General features: G+C 39.9%; 1 protein-coding gene across 1 annotated transcript in view; it reads left to right on the forward strand.

The window, feature by feature from the left end:
* Positions 1 to 18,638, forward strand: part of GRIK4 (glutamate ionotropic receptor kainate type subunit 4) — a 315,433-nt gene that overhangs the window by 246,086 nt on the left and 50,709 nt on the right. Inside the window, exon 11 of the mRNA XM_044669645.1 lies at positions 9,231 to 9,344. Coding sequence (XP_044525580.1) covers positions 9,231 to 9,344 — 114 coding nt within the window. The remainder of the gene's footprint in view (positions 1 to 9,230; positions 9,345 to 18,638) is intronic.

An 18,638-nucleotide genomic window follows, 5' to 3' on the forward strand; every position in this document is an offset into this window, starting at 1 on the left:
CCTAAGTCTTTTATTCCTTTGGATAAATAGCCTGAATTCTTTGAACAGGCTCTTATAAAGAAATATTTTGAGACCGTTTATCATTTTGAATTCCCACCTCTAGACATGTTCAAGTTTCCTAATTTTCTTCCTAAAAGATGATGTCCAGACTTGAACACAACGTTCTAGATATTTTCTGACCCAGAAAGAACATTGCAGGATTTCACCTCCCTTGTTCCTGAATTAATGCTTCCATTTATGCAGACTGAGATCCTAAAAGTTAATATAACTTCTGTACTTCAATATTGACTCATTTGAACTTACAGAACTGTAGAGAGATCATTAGATTTTTAAGTCAGAAGACCTGGGTTCAAATCTGTACTCTACTACCATCTAACTGTGTGATCTTTAGCAAGTCACTTAACTTCTATAGGTCCCAGTTCCTTTATCTGTAAAATTAAGGGGTTAGTCAAACCAGATGAGTTCTAAAGTCTCTTGTAGCTCCCAAATTCTGTTAGTAGCCCTCTGATAAAACCTTCGTGACCCTACTTCCCTTATGTAACCTGAGTTGATGGCATCTCCTTTCAGATGACATGGTTATCCTTTCCTCATCTATAACAGATTTTAAGATAGTGTGATAACTTTCTAGGTTCTCATCCAGTAGTGCTGGTAGATTTAACAATCATCTTTCCAGGATGGAGAGAGATGTATATTGTATGTCACACTTTTAAATTTAATTTGGGGTGCTAACATTTTCTCCATCACTTTCTTAAATATAGGCAATCAACAACACAATAATCCAAGCCCTGATTTGTAGAATTTGCCAGTTTCCAAGGGATAATTGCTCAAACTGAAAATTTAACAATTGGCTCTGCTCCAGCACATTCCTCATTTCTACTTTGGCAACCAGTTCCTTTTTCTTGTTGTTGTTGTTGAGTCATTTTTCAGTCATGTCAGATTCTTTGGGACCCCTTTTGGGGGTTTTCTTGGATAAGATACTGGAGTAGTTTGCCACTTCTTTCTCTAGCTCATTTTAGCAACAAGGAAACTGAGGCAAGCAGGGTTAAGTGACTTGCTCAGGATCACACAGATAGCATGTGTCTGAGGCCAGATTTTAATTCTAGGAAATAATTCTTCCTTAACCTAACCTTAGTACTATCCACTGAGCCACCTAACTGACCCCCCTTTTTCTTGGTTAGAAACAAATCTGAAACAACAGAACTACTCACTCTCCTGCCTTCAGAAAGAAGAAAAAATTATCATGTCAAAATTGTATCAGTTATTTAAATATTAATGGAGACAACATTCTAGTAGATATCTAGAGAGTAGAGCTCTCCCATCACAGTTCTATCCACTTCTTCAGGAATTGGTCATCCTTTTCTTCCTTCTGCCTGGGCAGTCTGTAATAAGCTTTTATCACACCATCACTTCTACCATGTGCCCAAATGTCTTCTACTGCATATCCATATATATTTCCATTTTACATACAGATATAGATACAAATATACACAGATCTGCACTCAAGATGTCACATTAGTTCACAGCATATAAACATAAAGACACCCCATGTGTTCACATGTACACATACATACATTTTCATATACTCACCCACCATCACTCGTCTATCCAAGCCCTCGTGTACTCACATTACAAATACAAATAAGCATGGATACACATGCAAACATTCACATAAATTCTCAACATATGTATGCATGCATATATGTTGCATATATGCATACATTCTCATATACACACGCACGGGACTGATATATCCATTCTCTATTTTCCATCAGTTACTCTGCCTGGCTTTGACTCCAGGGAACAACATGCTGCACTCTTCTCTCCTCTCAGGCTAGGCTGATCCCCTAAAATCCCACCACAACTAAGACTGACACGTTTTGACACTCAACACCTTCTTAATTCCCCCTCAGTTGTCTCTCCCCTCTAACTGGAGGGCTTGAGGTGGAACCCCAAACTCCTCCCAAAGCCTTCCTTCATAGTCTGCTAACTCCATTTTCCATCAGCAGCTCCAGATGCCCCCACAGCAGGCTGCTCCCTATTGGTTCTCCCACTTCCATCAACTCTTTTCTGGTTTATCTTTAATTAGAATTTTTTTTAAACCCTTACTTTCCATTTTGGAGTCAATACTGTGTATTGGCTGCAAGGTAGAAGAGTGGTAAGGGTAGGCAATGGGGGTTAAGTGACTTGCCCAGGGTCACGCAGCTGGGAAGAGTCTGAGGCCAGACTTAATCCACTGAGCTACCCAGCTGCCCCCTTTCATTAGATTTTAAGTTCCTTGAAGACAAAGGTGGAAGCTTTTTCTTATTTGTATCTCCAACACGTAGCACAATCTGGCACATGGTAGGCCCTTAACAAATGTTTATCAAATCAAATTGGATGTATTTATGCCTACGTATATGCAGTCACAGTCACATGTATGCACACCAAACACATTCTTGGTTGTTTCACATCTTCATTCACACAGCTCACCTCATCTACACATCTACCACCACTCCATTCTCTGCCCACTGCTTTTTTTTTTCTAAAGAAAGTGTTCTTCACCTGGGGGTCACAGATCTCCTTAGGAGTCCATGGACAATTTCATGGATGAATTTCGATGGGAAAAATATTTTTATTTTTCCCTATAGCTGGTATCCTTTGTAACCCTATGCATTTAAAAATATTCTGAGCAAGACCTCAGAGGCTTTACTAGACAAAAGAATTCATCACACACACACACACACACACACACACACACACACACACACATATACACACACACACTGTGAAGGGCCCCTGGACTAGAGGGTATTTTCTCATGTATTCTTTCCTTAAAATAGTGTATTCATAAGGGAGTCTTTGCCCATTGCTAATGCCCCTGGTGCCCCTGGAAAAGGAAAGAAGCAGAGCTGTTTGAATATGGCCATCACTGTGAACATACTCCCCCAAATTCTTACCCTTCCCCAATGATTCTTTGTATGGTTGAAGCTGAGACTTTCATTTTGCTGGTTTCACAGCACCTGCCCCTTAGTGGACAGGTTAGTTTTTTTTAATTATCACCTCAACAACAACAACAACAAAACTATAGTAAATTAAAATGAAAGCTGAGAATCACTGTACCACGGCAAAGCAACTAAATTAAAAATAATCACCACTAGCCTTATCCCCCACCCCACCCCCAATTTCCTGATAGGCTAAAGGAATGGAGGGAGCCAGGCTGCTAGGGGATGCAAAAGTAGCATCAGCATAGAACAGTTCTTTTGTGTTTGTGTGTGGCCCATTTGGGGAGGCTTACCCATTTGCCAATGCATAAAAAAAACCCTACCAAGGTTTGTGATATACCTCTTCTGAAGACTTTTATTCATGCCTGGAATAGGCTTTTCTCATAATATTGTCCCCCAACCTCCCTTGTAACAAAGAAAAACAAGTTGACCAACACAGCTATTATAACTGATATAACAAATACAATATTCCATACTCAATAGTGGCCCACCTCTCTAGTGAGAGATGGGAAGTTTCTTTAATCATCTGGCATCCAGAACTAAGATATTTTTGTTTGTTTGTTTTATTTTTGCCAAAAGAGAGAAATTTTAAAATAATTGTCATAATCTGTCACATCTCTCATAATTTCCAAGATATGCCCACATGCTTTCTCTGAGTAAATTACTAGGAAAAATTTTCTCCCTCTGTCTCTCTGTTCTCTCTATGTCTCTTTTTTTCTGTGACCCTCTCTCTGTGTCTTTGCCTCTCTCTGTGTGTCTCTCTCTGTCTCTGTGTCTTTCTCTCTGTCTCTCCTCTCTCTTTTTGCCAACTCTTTCTCCTTTTCTACCCTCCCTCTCTTTAATTTTTCTTGATTCTTTTTGGAGTGAGCTCCATTTCATTTGTTTGTCTGTAGCTCTTCTTTCATTTGGAAATCAGAAGAACATAGAGAATGGATGTTTGATTTGCTAAGTTGATTTTATATTACTGTTTTTTTTTCTTTTTAGATAGTTGGACAGATAGGGGAGATAATGTGTTTCTGTCTCACATGTTATCAGTCTCCAAATACCCTTTTCCTATGTTTTCTTCATCTTCCTTATTCTATTCATATAGGTCCAAAATATGGTTCATCTTTTGCTGGCAGGAACCTTCTCATACATACTCCAGATTAATTTTCTCTGAGACTAAGGAAGTTAGTTTTTTTCTTCTTTTTCTTCTTCTGACTCTTTGTAATTAGGTGCTTCTTTGCAGCTGGACTATAACACTGCCTATTGCACTAGATGGGTCTGTGTGGTTGACTCATCTTTTTGGCACATCCATGTTTCATCATGCCCTGTACACCACAGCCTCTGTCCTTGCCTTTGACAAGCTGATAATGTAGGAACAGAATAATCCTACAGATAATTTCCAAAATGTATGAGCCAGCAATCTTTTAATCAGACCTTCCTGCACTAAACAGCATATTGATTTATTTGATAACAGTGATTAGCAGTCTTTCAGAAAAATACAAAATCAGTACCATGAGTCATCCATATTTTTTCCCTTTTTATTCAGAGTTGTACAAGTCTGCAACTTGGTTTCTTTTAGATCTGGCCTCATTTTATTGTGTCTGCTAACCTGTGCTAAATCAGGTAACTGGTTTAACTGATGGAGCATTGGTTTGGGAATTGAGAACTTTTTAACTTGCTATGTGACCTTCCCTATTGGGCTAGTTCTCTCTATGACAAAATGCCCTTATATTATAAAATGAGGGTCATAATATCTGTCCTCTCTTCACATCTCAAGGATTTGATGAGAACCAATATCATTTATGTAAAGTCTCTAAGGGTGGTCATTATTCAAGGCTGATTACCCCATTGATGGAGTATCTAGGCCATCATTTCACCTTTGACCTCACTCATCAGTCCTTCTTCAATAGAGGTGGCAGAAAAGTAAACAAGGAGCAAAATGGGGTCCTTTGTGAGTAATTTTTGGATAAAGTTAAATTGAGTGTGATTATGATGGGGAAAAGACAGACAGAAAAATTGAATGGGTAAAGTAAGAATTTGGGATTATTTGGAGATTTCAATTATCTAGCCCTCTTACAAACAGGCCATATTTCACTGTTGCATAACCAATGGTTGAGGGGATCCTCCAAGACTCTTTGTTCCCACTGACCGAGTCTCAACCCTGAGGGTTGACCCCAAAGGGTCATTTCCTATCTTTAACAGGTTGCTCAGCTGAGATTACTTTGGAAAAATCTCTAAATATTGTTTCCATTTGTTTTCTGTCTAGGGTCCCCCTAAAGAGGGTAACAGAGTAGCTCTTATGCCTAAATCCAATGTAACAGAATATTTGAATAATATAGCTTTTTATGAAAATGTGAAAAATAAAAAGAACCCCCCTTAGGCCATAAACAGAATCCTTTGGGAGGTGGAGATAGGACTAGACCTATGATTTAATCTATTTGGGAAATTCCTGGTAAAGAAATTCCTTCTATCAGGACAAATCATAACTGTTCTGCATTATAATCTTAGAAATCATAATCATGGGGACAGCTAGGTGGCTCAATAGATTAGAGAGCCAGGCCTGGAGACAGGAGATCCTGGGTTCAAATTTGGTCTTAAACACTTTCGAGCTATGTGACCTTGGGCAAGTCACTTAACCCCCATTGCCTAGCCCCTACTGCTCTTCTGCCTTGTTGGTTCTAAGACCAATAAGATTTTTAGAAAAAAAAATAATAAATTTTAAAAACAAGTCATAATCTTATACTCAGCTTAGAAATTTGCCCATGGCATTGACTAATTAGCGATTTTCTCAAGTTCACATAGCCAATATGAATCAGAGGTGGGTTTTGAACCCAGAGCATCCTGGCTCTGAGGCTACTTTTTTTCCATTACCATGTTTTTTCACAAAAGCCCATAATAAAGTCCTGAAATGATCCACATGATTCCCTGGGGAGGGAGCCGGATTCAGGGTCACCATTGGGGTAACAATTTGACATTCTTCTGAATTCCTAGCCTTTCCATAGAAATGCTCCATGGCCCTTCCTAGGTTTATTGTGTTATCCTTTGGTTTGGATTCTTTCTAGAAAGCAAACATTTTAGGGCCACTGCACAAGCAACTCCTTTCCTATCAGAATAACTTGGCTTCTTTCTTGAAGTCAGATACAGTTCTGAAACTATATGGATGATCTCCCCATCCAAGGAGCATGAGGTGCTTGAAAATATTTTTTCTATCTAGAAGATCTTTCGGATCCCTGAACTCTTGAACTTGGGGTTCCCCTATGAGTCTACACACAAAAGCAAGTACTTCCCAAGAAATCACTCTTCTCTGATCATAAAGTTAAGTTCTCAGATAATGTAGCTCAAGTCATTTAAAAGCCCTCTCTTCCTCACAGAAATTTGGGGTTCATGAATATTGCCCTGAATTGCATGTTTAGATTGGGTGGCTACATATACACAAGTTGGCCTGTGTTGTGGACTTTTTGTCTCTCTTATTTTTATTGATATATTTTTGTTTTTATGCCACATTCATTTCCAAATACATCCCTCCTCCCTCCCCTACTCTTGAGACAAATATTCAAAAAGAAAGGGGGAAAAACAGCTACTGATCTAAATGAACCAATACACAGATTTTTAAGCAGCTAGGCAGCATAGAGCTTTGGGGCTGTAATCAGGAAGATCTAAGTTAAAAATCCAGCCTCAGTCACTGCCTAGTTGTACAATCACAGGCCAATCACTTAACTTCTTAGCTGCTTTAATTTTCTTATAATTGTACCTATTTCCCAATATTATCACGTGAATAAATTTAAATATTTGTCATATAGATAAAACGAAATAATATTTATAAAGAGCTTTACAAACCTTAAAACACTGTATAAATGGTGGTTATCATTATATGTAATGTATTTTAATATGCAATTATTAGATACGAGATATATTAAAATATACAATATATGTGAAATGCCATTATATATAATGTTCCAATATTATTATATACAAAGCGGGAAGGGGCCTACTCTCTACTATAGCACTTCATTTTCTGGGGAGAGTGAGCTCAGATGTCAGTTTCCACATAGCATTCATCCTACCAATATCACTTCAAAATATGACAGAACCACTAGATAGGCTTATATCTCAGCTACCCCTGAGCAGAGTCCTAAAGGTTTTCCCCCAAAGGCTTTCTCCCCAAAGGTCCTAAAGGAACCTTGATGCTGGACTGGCTGGCTACTTAACCCAGCATAGACTTCACTCTCAGACCTCCTTGTGGCTTCCTCTCGGCCTTTTGAAGCTCATAAGTTACAGCCATCTCAAATATCTTTCACCCCAAACCAGTAAGAACAAACACTGAACCAAAGAACGAAGGCCCTTCTTTATAAGCCACCTATGCTGGTCTCAGGTAGGAAGGAGTTATACCAACTCTTACCTTTTTTTTTTAATAAATTGTACTTTCAGACCTACATTCTTTTTTCTACCCTACCCCCTTGGAGAAAACAAGAAAAACAAAACCCCTGTTGCATTTATAGTCACGCCAAACAAATTTCCTGCATTGACCACGTCTAAAAAAAATGTCTCAGCCTCTTATCTATTATAAAGGAGTCAGTGGCCAGGTTTCCTAAGCCATGTTACACAGGCTCCAGATAACCTAATCAAATTCATGAACTAAGCATCTGGCTAAATTGCCCCAGTCTTGCACTTCATATAGCTCATCCAGATAATTTAATAACAATAGCATATGCATAGCACTTTAAGGTTTGCAAAAGACTTTCCACATAGTAGTTCTCTTGATAAAGTATATACAAGTCTATATAATGTGGTGTAACAGTATAAGCTCAAGCTTTGGAATTAACTGTCACTTAGGGCAAGTTCTTTTTCATCTCAGTGACTCGGTTTCCAAACCTGTAAAATAGGTAGTGAGATGGCACAGTGGATAGAGTGCTAGATTTGGAGTCAGGAAGACATGAGTTCAAATGTGGCCTCAGCTACAAACTATCTGTGTGACCTTGGGCAAATCACTCAACCCAGGTTGCCTCAGTTTCCTCATCTCTAAAATGAGTTGGAGATATAAATGGCAAACCACTTCAGTATCTTTGCTGAGAAGAGTTGAACATGGCTAAAATGAATGAACAATAACAAAATGAGAGAGCTGGTCTAGATTACCCCTAAAGTACCTTCCAACCAGCAGTATGCTAGTAAATGTTTAACAAGTTCTCCAGGGGGGAAAAATGTACACACAATACATTTTAAAATTTAATCTACATTATTAACATTTTCTCCATCCCTCTCTTGAGTTTAGAGTCAACAAAACAATAAATCAAGCAGGCTCAAGCTGGCTCCAGCATATGCCTTTTTTGCAGCCCTAAGCCTTGTCATTCTTTGAGAGGCAGATACATGTATTCCCAGTTCCTAGAAGTTGAAACACTTGAAATGTTCATCAAGTGCTTCTCTGCACCGGCCGAACTGGACCTTACCACCTCACTGAGAAAGCCTTGGCAGGCTGACAGGCAGCTATTTTACTGAGCTTTTGGGGCTGCTCCCCAGGTTCTTCCCAGGTATGTTAGTTCACCTACTCATCCCTGTCTGTGTGAGTTCACACACTCTAGCACCATACACATCCTGCAAGTGTCCAGGGCATCACACTGCCCTTCCTCTTGTGGCAGTTAGAATTATCCACTGCCCTTTTGATCAGGGAACAGACCTCTACTGATAAAGAAGTCCATTTTAATTTCCCTCTACAAATGAGATCTATAGGTTCAGAAATTATTTAGGACCAATGACCCTTCTCGATCTGAGTGGTTTGTAAAAAAAAAAATGAGGTCATGATGAATTTGATATGACTGAAGCAACTGAACAATAACAACTTTTCCTCCCATCTCTATAATTCTGTGGTTCAGTGGGGAGCTAACCAAATTCATATAACCTATTAAGAACGTGTGTTCTAAATTGTAAAAAGCTCCAGTATCCTACCTTCCAGATTTCTCTTCAAATTCCTTACCTTTTTGGAGACTGTCTCTAAGCAAGATACTTATGATTCTTTAGGAACAGGACTGAAAACTTGAGTAAAAGCGATTTTCTGTTCTAACTCTACTTGAGTATGCATTTGGACATGTGAAGAAATCCTGTAGGTACTTGAGATCCAGAGAAAATCTAGAGGAAGAGAAGGTCTCAAGGTACGACCACAGGAGAAATTTAATATAACAGCTTCTCACCATGTGGCTCTGATTCTCTACCTTCCCTCTCCATTCATGTGAGTCATTGCCACTGACTGTCTCTATCTTTATTCTTTTATAGAAAGCAGATCTGGCTGTTGCTGGACTCACTATAACAGCTGAACGAGAGAAGGTGATCGATTTCTCCAAGCCGTTCATGACTCTGGGAATTAGTATTCTTTACAGGGTTCATATGGTAAGAGACTTATTTTATAAGCATTTATGTCATTAAAGTTATTTGCATGCAAACACACAGTTATATGGTAATAATGAATGACTCATGGAAATATTTAGGTTTCAGACTAAAACGCAAATGTGCTGGGCTATTTTTTCTTCTGTCAGCTGTGTGGACACGCAGCCGGAATGAGTAGAAGTCCCACTTAAGGGCTTTTCTACATTAATTGCTTCCTCCTCTTTGAAAAAGGGATGGCCAACAAGGATGTTGAAATACTTGGTACATAATGAGGATATGATTTGGCCCCATTGCTCATTCTGCTTCCTCTAGTAGAGGGACCATGACCTTGAAAGCCTTTTCCTCAGAGAACTCATGAGATTATCTCCTTCTTCCCACCCCCAGCTCTTTCTTGTTCTCTGAGTTACCAAGTTAGCTTCCAATACATGGCAATTAAATATAAAACCATTTAGCATGTAATCATTTGACTAAAAAATTCAGAGCTGAAAGGGACTTTAGCAATGCCCTCTCCCAGTCACCTCACTTTTCAGACAAAGAAACTGGTTCCGAGACAAACATCACTTGCCCACGGAGGAAGCCAAGCCAGAATTCAAACCTACATCCTCAGACTCCAAGTTCAACCCCCATCCCATTATCTGTTTTCTTTTCCAATGGGTTTACTTTCTTAATGATGCTTTACTAAAGTAAATATTAAAGAGATTTTGATTTCTCAGAACCCAAACCAATCAATGGGAGGGGAAGATGTTTTATCCTAAAGTGGCTGGGCTGGATGGATCTTGAAAATTCCAACATGGTGTCTCTCTTCCAGGGAGTTATATAGAAGCACTATACTCTCTCTTCAAACTAGAAGTATACTGGGTGACATGGGAAAGGCATGGGAGAATTAAGCATTGACCATGTATAATCTACCAAGTAGTTAATCCTTAAGCAGATCATGGAGAGTCGACTTTCTATAGTTATCGTTTAGAGCCAGAAAAGCCTCTTTTTCATTCTATTATCCAAAAAGGCTCACTATGGATACCGTTCATATGGATTTCATTGCTCCTTTGCACTGTCCACTGCCAGTCATTTGAGGTACATGTTGCCAAGACACTGTGGATCAAGTCAATTTGTGTAAAAAGGATCCAGAACCAAAAAAGCAAACTATCTAAAGATGCTTCTAAGCTCTGCCTCTTACAGAATAGATTTCTAGCTGTATTCTGGTAACTGGCTGTCACTATCCCCAAAATTTGGTCCCTAAGAGAATAATGAAGGGTTCCAGTTTAGAGAATCCAGCCTAGCCTATGCTCCAAGTCTCTGGCAGCTGCTAAGACAATAGGGAGGAGAGCCCATATCCAAATTGAATAGCAGCCTGATCATAACCAGGAGAGAAGCCTTTCCTATCCTACAGCCAAGCTTGGGCTCAACTCTCCAGATAAGAGCCATCCATATGCCACCAAATCCCCTTCCATTCCTGAGCTGACTTGGGAGGGAATGTCTAATAATGTAGAAGAAGCAGCCCACCAAAAAACACTTGGGCTACAACAAGATTTATTTGCAGCTAGCTCTCATTTGAAGGGATATATGGATTATAATAGAATTTTAGCATGTTAGAGTGGAAAGGGACATTGGGGATTACCTAGAAGGTTCATAGAAGTGTAAGGTGGAAGAGACCTTAACCAATAACTTAATATACAACAGGTGAGAAACTGAGCACTAAGAAAGTCTTGCTAAGATCTAAGTAACTAACTGGTAAAGCTTACACTCACATCCAAATACTCTAATTCCAAATCCAGTGCTGTTTTCCACTATACCTGTCCCCCTCCTCTCTTACCTCAGTACTGCAATTATCTGCCTTGTGAATTATGTACTACACATTTTTTGTCCCTTTTAGTCAACTTCTTTCTTATATTCATATAGCCCTGTTTTGTACTCCTCAAAAGACTTTTATATATGTATGTTCCCACATGTAAGGTGGAGTTTCCATAAAAATACAGAGAAGATTTGTCCAAGGAAGGTCTCATTAGATCCTAACAATAATCCTGTGTATAACAGAAAATGTTGTCCCTGTTGCCCCTTCCTCCATTACTCAGTAACCTCTCTACCTGTACAGTCCATGCTAGTTAAATCTACCAGCAATCAAAATCCTGGTAGTTGTTGTCTACAGACCCCTAAATCACTCTCCTTCTTTCCTTAATAAGTTTGATACCTCGCTCACAATTTTTGTCTCCTCTCCAACTCCTGCCTTCATACTCTGGGACTTCAGCATTCATGTTGATTCTCCCTCAAACACTCTAATCTCTCAGTTTCTCAACCTATTCACCTCCCATGAGCTACTCCTCCCCTCCTTCTCACACACAAAGGTATTTATGACCTTGATCTTGTCATTGCCTGCAAATGTATTTTTGCACTTAAAAATTCTGAAATCTCCTTATCCAAAGGTATTCTAATGGTTTTTTGCCCCCCTCCCCCCTATATTCCCTTACAAAACCCAACTCTTATCTGTACTGTGACCTTCAGTCCCTTGATTCCTCAATTCTCCCCAGGCCATCTTCCATGTACTAGCCACTCTTTTCCATTCTCCCTATTTGATACTCCTCTGATATTGCCATCACTCTGGTGCTGGCCCTCATCACCTCATGTCTGGACCATTGCAATAGACTGATAGAGGATATACTTGGCTGATGTCTCTCCCCACTCCAATCTACCCTCCGTTCTGCCACTAAAGAGATTTTCCTAAAGCACAGATCCACTCCTGTCATTCCCCTGCTCAATAAACTCCAACGGCTTTCTGTTGTCTCAAAGAGCAAATACAAATTGCTCTGCTTGGCCATTTAAAGCCCTTAATAACCTAGCCCTCTCCTATCTTTCCAGGCTTCTTACATCTTGCTCCCGGACATGCCCTGGTCAGTCTAGTGACAATGGCCTCCTAGCATTTTTCTTTTCTGACTTCCAAGCCTGGAAAGCTCTCCCTTCTCCATTCTGAGTACTGACCTCCCTGACTTCCTTTTAAGTCCCAACCAAAATTCCACCTTCTACAGGAAGTCTTCCCCAAACCCTCCTAATTCCGGGGCCTTTCCTCTGTTAATTATATAATTAGTTTGTTTTCATGTTGTCTCCCTTATTAGACTGCATGCTCCTTGAGAACAAGAGCTGCCTTTTGCCTCTTTTTTCTTCTTCTTTTTTTTATCCATAGGGCTTAACACAGTATCTGGCACAGAAAAGGCCCTTAAATGATTGACCGATTGATTGATTGATTGATTTTTTACAAATAAGGAAACCAAGGCACAGACAAACAAAATTATTTGCTTCAGGTCACATTTTTTGAGTTAGTGAAAGAACCCACAGTGGAATCCAGGTCTCCCAACCTCCAGCAATAATAATATATGTACTTTTAAAATAACAGCAATAACGATAGTTAACTTTTATATAGTGCGTTAAGATTTACAAAGCGCTTTACATACATTATCTCATTTAAGTGTCATAACACACCTACACCTGAGAATTAAGTGCTACTATTATTACCATTTTATGGATGAGGAAACAGGCTAAAAAAACTGTTGTTGATCAACAGTGTTAAGTGATTAAAAAGACTTGTCCAAGATAGCATAATTAGGAAGTGACAGTGAAAGGATATGAACCAAGGTCTTTCTTCCCCACTCCAAGTCACCACTCTACCTATTAGTCCACACAGCCTCCTGGTATGATGGAATTTCTACTGCACTCCACATCCACACTGCATGTTTATGGAATATCAATGAATGATCAACTATTTCCCACATTCCTATTCTGTCAAGCCCTATACTTGGCACTTTGGTCTCGTTTTTTAAGAAATTAAACATTCGGTCTCTGTTTTCCAATATTTGGTAACCTTGTTCAGAGACAACTACATGCATAAGAAATGGTTTAAGAACACCTCCCAGATATAAAAATGTGTACAAACCATTGTAATGCAAAGTCAAAGGAACCTCAGTGCTAAAAGGCCTCAGATTAAAGGAAAGATCACAATGGGGTGGAATTAATCAGGGAAAGCTTCCAAATAGAGTTGGCTTTTTAATGTAAAGTGATAGTAATATAGATCTAAACCAAACCCAGAAAGATCAGTCTGAGACAGGAAAAAATCTTAGCATATTTGCTAAGGAACCAGCTCTTTCTTATTTTTAAAAACACCATATCTGGTTAAACTGATGTTTTGTGTCATGGAAACTAAATGGTAATATGTTGGACATGTGAAAGATGTGGTTCTTTAATTGGACTCTATTGTATAAATGTCAGGAAGTGGTAAACCACTGATTGACTAAGTCTGGAAAGAAAGATTTTATTCTGGCCAAGTTATTAAAAAAAATGAGGGAACTAGCATCTTTTAATTGCTATCATTGTTGTTCACTTATTTCAGTAATGTCCATCTCTTTGTTACCCCATTTGGGGTTTTCTTGGCAAGGATCCTGGAGTAGTTTACCATTTCCTTCTCCAGCTCATTTTAAAATGGGGAAACTGAGGCAAACAGGGTGAAGTAGCTTTTTCCTAAGGTCACAGAGCTAGTTAGTGTCAAAGGACCAGATTTGCTGACTTTATTCCATGAAATCACATTTTTCAAGAGCCAGAAGGGACTCTAGAGATCATCTGGTCAAATCATCTCATTTTATAGATGAAGAAACCAAAACTTATTGGAGGGGAAATGACTTGTCCAAAGTTACACAGGTTGGAAGTAGCAGGAGAAGTTTTTAAGCTCAGACCATAGGCTTATAGACTTGGAGCTGAAAAGGACATTAGTCCAACCCCCTCATTTTACAGAAGAAGAAACTGAGGTGAGAAAAGCGACCAGGGTAGAAAGTATCAAAGCCAACATTCTTGGAATCCGGGTCCTCTGAGTACAAATCCAATATACCTGCCTTTACTCTAGGCTGCCTCAAGCACACCAAGCTTTGACTGGTTTGCTAATTTTAATTTAACACCTCAAATGACTTGAAATAAGTAGAGAAAGAAGAGTGTTAGTGGGAACAAGGAACAGGCAATCTTATATAAGCTGGAGAAGAGAAATAGCAGCTTGTAGCTTGCTGAGCTTGGTTTTTACCTCAAATTAGGAAGAAAGGGGGAATAATTCTGGGCTGGGGAACCTAAGGAGAGTCTGAATCTTAGGTAAAGGAGTGTTCATATGAATACCTAATGAGGAAGAGTCCATTCACTCATTTATTCAGTTAATATTTCCTGAGGGCCTACTATGATAAGGCATTGTGCTTAGTTGGGGCCTGGGAAGGTGCCTGGGAAGAGGATATCTTTGGGCTGCCTAAGCTGAGGCATTTTGGTTCATTTAGAGGAAAAACCAAATTGGATTAGCTTCCACTTGGGGGGGGGGGGAACACAACAAAAAACGAATGTTAATAGAAACAGCTAACACTAAGGAGTCTGTCAGATTCTGTCATGAGTAACATTTAGTCTCTGAGTCAGTGAGTGACTCAGTTAAAATGATATGGAATCATTTTCTCTCTAATCTCATGGGGTTAAGTTGATAAAGGTAACGTTTGTTGTTGTTGTTCATTCCTTTCAGTCCTGACTGACAAACCATGACCCCCTTTGGGGTTTTCTTGGCAAAGATATGGGAGTAGTTTGGCACTTTCTTCCCCAGCTCATTTTACAGATGAGAGAAACTGAGGCATACAGGACTAAGTGACTTGCCCAGAGTCACAATTAGTAAATGTCTGAGGTCAGAAGTTGTTGAGTATTCCTGACTCCAGGCCCAGCATTCTATCCACTGCTCCTCCAGTCTACTGACTCTAAATCTTTTCACTATATATCATATAGTGATATCTCACTGTTGTTTGTAAGCTAGATCCAGAATCCTAATTGTATCATCTCTGAGTCTCAGTTATATGCTCCTGAGGCCACCAAGCCATTCAGTCATTACCAAAATCTGATGGCAATAAGGCCTTACAGAAACTGATGCAAAAATTCTTAAATGGGATACCTTTAAATTTTCAGTTAAAACAAATTTCAAAATAACTACCTCCAAAGCAATAAATAAGGATAAGCAAGATTGCCACCAAATTCCAAAGCCAAACAGAAATCTTTTGTGGGACTTCCCACTACTCCAGTATTAGCTTGAATGACAAAATGTGAATCCCGTGTTTTACTTTCATTGAAGAATCAGGGTACGTAATCACTAGCTCGTCATAGTTTATGGGACCATGCATCTACAGGTAGGAGAAAATTCAGAATTCACCTTGTTGCACCCTCTGCTTTTAGACTTAAAGAAACTCAGATCCCATGAGGTTAAATGATGTGCCCAAGATCTCAGCAGAACTTAGTGAAAAGCGAAACTTGAATTGAGGCCTTTTGACTCCTGAGCCAATATGTTTTCTGCTGTAGCATTCTGTTCCTTCTGTGTTATAATAAGAGACCAAAAGGAGAATGGCTTCCTATTCTTTTTTTTTTTTTAAAACCCTTACCTTCTGTCTTGGAATTAATACTGTATATTAGGCCCAAGGGGGGCAGCTGGGTGGCTCAGTGGATTGAGAGCCAGGCCTAGAGACGGGAGGTCCTAGGTTCAAGTCTGGCCTCGGACACTTCCAGCTGTGTGACCTTGGCCAAGTCACTTGACCCATATTGCCCACCCTTACCACTCCTGGGCCAAGGAAGGTCCCTAGCCAGGATGAAAAAGGAGGAGGGTTGGGCGTGGGGCTAGCAACCCCACCCTGTAAAAACTACATCTGCTAAAGAAACTGCAACCTAAAGTAGGGGCAGCTGGGCTAGCTCAGTGGATTGAGAGCCAGGCCTGGAGACGAGAGGTCCTAGGTTCAAATCCGGGCTCAGACACTTCCCAGCTGGGTGACCCTGAGCGACTGTGTGACCCATTGCCTACTGGTTGTGGCCCTATGCTCCTAGAATGGAGTCCCAGGACAAAAAAAAAAAAAAAAAAAAAAAATTAGGTCCAAGAAAGAAGAATGGTAGGGGCTAGGCAATGGGGTTAAGTGTCTTGCTCAGGGTCACACAGCTAAAATCTGAGGTCAGATTTGAACCCAGGATGTCCCAAATCTAAGTCTAGCTCTCAATCCACTGGGCACCTAGCTGCCCCTCTCCCCTTCTTATTAGCCATCTCTTATCATCCTGTCTTGAGCAAAAATTTTAAGTATGGGAATTGATTGAGGGAACAAGGGATCTTTTACCTAGAGAAAAGAAGACTGGGAAGTCTTTTCCCTACTGTCTTCAAGTATTCAAAAGTCTGTCACAAAGAAGAACAATTAGGTATACTCACCTTGGCCTCCAGAGAACAAATTGAGAAGCAGTGGAGTACAGAATATGATGGAAATTTTATGATTAGAGCTACCTCACTGTATGATGGGCCACCTCAGAAGATGGTAGTCTCCTCACAACTGGAAGTCTTCAAGTATGGTTATATACTTCACCAGAACTTTTATAGAAAGGATTCCCATTTAGATATGGATTGGACTAGCAGACCATTGAGATCCCTTCCAACTCTGAGAAAAAGGTCACAGAGGAAGTTGTCCTACATCCTGAGGTTGGCATTGTATTGTTGGCCACCTCATGATGAAAAACTACACAGCCAGAAGTAGCAGTAGGGGCAGGAGGCCATTTGGTCTCTTTTTAGAAAGCAGCTGTTCTGCCCTGCCCCTGGTTACACAGTACTAAAGAGATGCCAGGGTTCCCTGAGGGGAACCCTAACAGTTTGAGGGCCAAAGAATCAAGCCAACAGCTTGAATGAGCCACATGGAAGAGGCTTTGTCTTTCTTCAGTCTCCTGACCTATTCGTCTTAGGAACATGGAGAATAAAATGACAGATGGCTCAGGCTGTTAGAACACATGCTTGGTTCTGGCTTGAGCTGAGCTGGCCACCAGGGCAAACAGACTGCTCTTACTTCTGGTTGTTGGCAGGACCCACAAAGAGAATAGCCTGTCCACCTGAGGCTTTCCAGGACTTGAGATGTTAGAATATCTCTGGAGCAGGGGCAAATTGAGCTTCCAACCCAGTTAAATTAGTAGTCCCAAAAGCCCCAAAAAGTTTTCCCCATACATCATATTCCATGTCCACTGAAGTAGACATATGAAGCATGTAAAAAGAATAGTGGAAATTAGAGAGTTCCTCACAAAATTCTCTTCACATACCTGAAAAAGATCTCACTGGTCATCTAACTTGATACCTTCATTTTATAGAAAGGGAAACTGAGGATTAAGCATTTGGCACAAATAATCTACCAAGTGGATAACCCACATATAGACCTTGCCCAAGGTCACATCAATATAATGTTCAAAGGAATATATTCCAAATACACTCCAAAAATACAGAGGCTTCCCATGAGTTTGATGGATATGGGCAATTCTCTAATGAGTATGTGAATGAGTGGAGGGGAACCATGGCATGGATAAACCAAAACAGTAGTTAATACAAAAGACATTTATATTTGGCATTGGGATGCAAGGTACAATCTCTTTTTCAGCAGATTTGCCTTCCTAATGATATTTTGCTCAGGGTATTATATAATAGCATAATACTTGTATTCCCCAAGTTCACCCTGACTGATGATGGGAAGAGGCAGCAGAGAAGCCTGCCAAATGGCATGAGGATTAAGCATTTGGCACAAATAATCTACCAAGTGGATAACCCACATATAGAACATTGGGGGCTGGGAATCTTAGGGAAGTTATGAAATATCCTTCTTATGAAGACTTTAAAAAATCCTGCTATGTAAAATTCATGCTATTACAGTGTCATGGGTTTAGAACCAGAAAGGACCTTAAAGGCCACCTAGTCTAAGTCTTCCATCTTATGGATGAAGAAATTGGGACCCAGAGAGGTTAAACAACTTTTATTTGGAATATAGGCTTTAGAGCTAGAAAGGATCTCTGAGACCATTTATTACAAACTCCTCATTTTCCAGATGAGGGAACTGAGATGAGAAAGGAATCTAGGGTTACACAGATTTATACCCAGGTCCTCTGACTGACTCCCATTGTCCATGACAAGACACTGCCTCTGATCTTTGATGTCATTCCAAGTCATGTGAGTGTAAGCAACTCCTTTCTTCTATAACTCTGAACACAAGAAGACTGCCAGATTCTTTGTTGACCCCCTGATAGTTGGCCCCTTATTCCCTACCTCACTTCTCAATGGCAAGGGAAAGTAATTCACAGTTTTCTCCTCTGTCTTCTTAGCTCACAGTTGGTGTTTCTATTCTCATAAAAAGAATAAGAAAAAGGGAAAGAAGAAAAGAGTGCATGTGTATGAGAAAGAGAAAGAGAAAGAGAGAGAGAGAGAGAGAGAGAGAGAGAGAGAGAGAGAGAGAGAGAGAGAGGGAGAGAGAG

The sequence above is a fragment of the Gracilinanus agilis genome, chromosome 3 (assembly GCF_016433145.1).
Source record: "Gracilinanus agilis isolate LMUSP501 chromosome 3, AgileGrace, whole genome shotgun sequence".
Classification (NCBI taxonomy): domain Eukaryota; kingdom Metazoa; phylum Chordata; class Mammalia; order Didelphimorphia; family Didelphidae; genus Gracilinanus; species Gracilinanus agilis.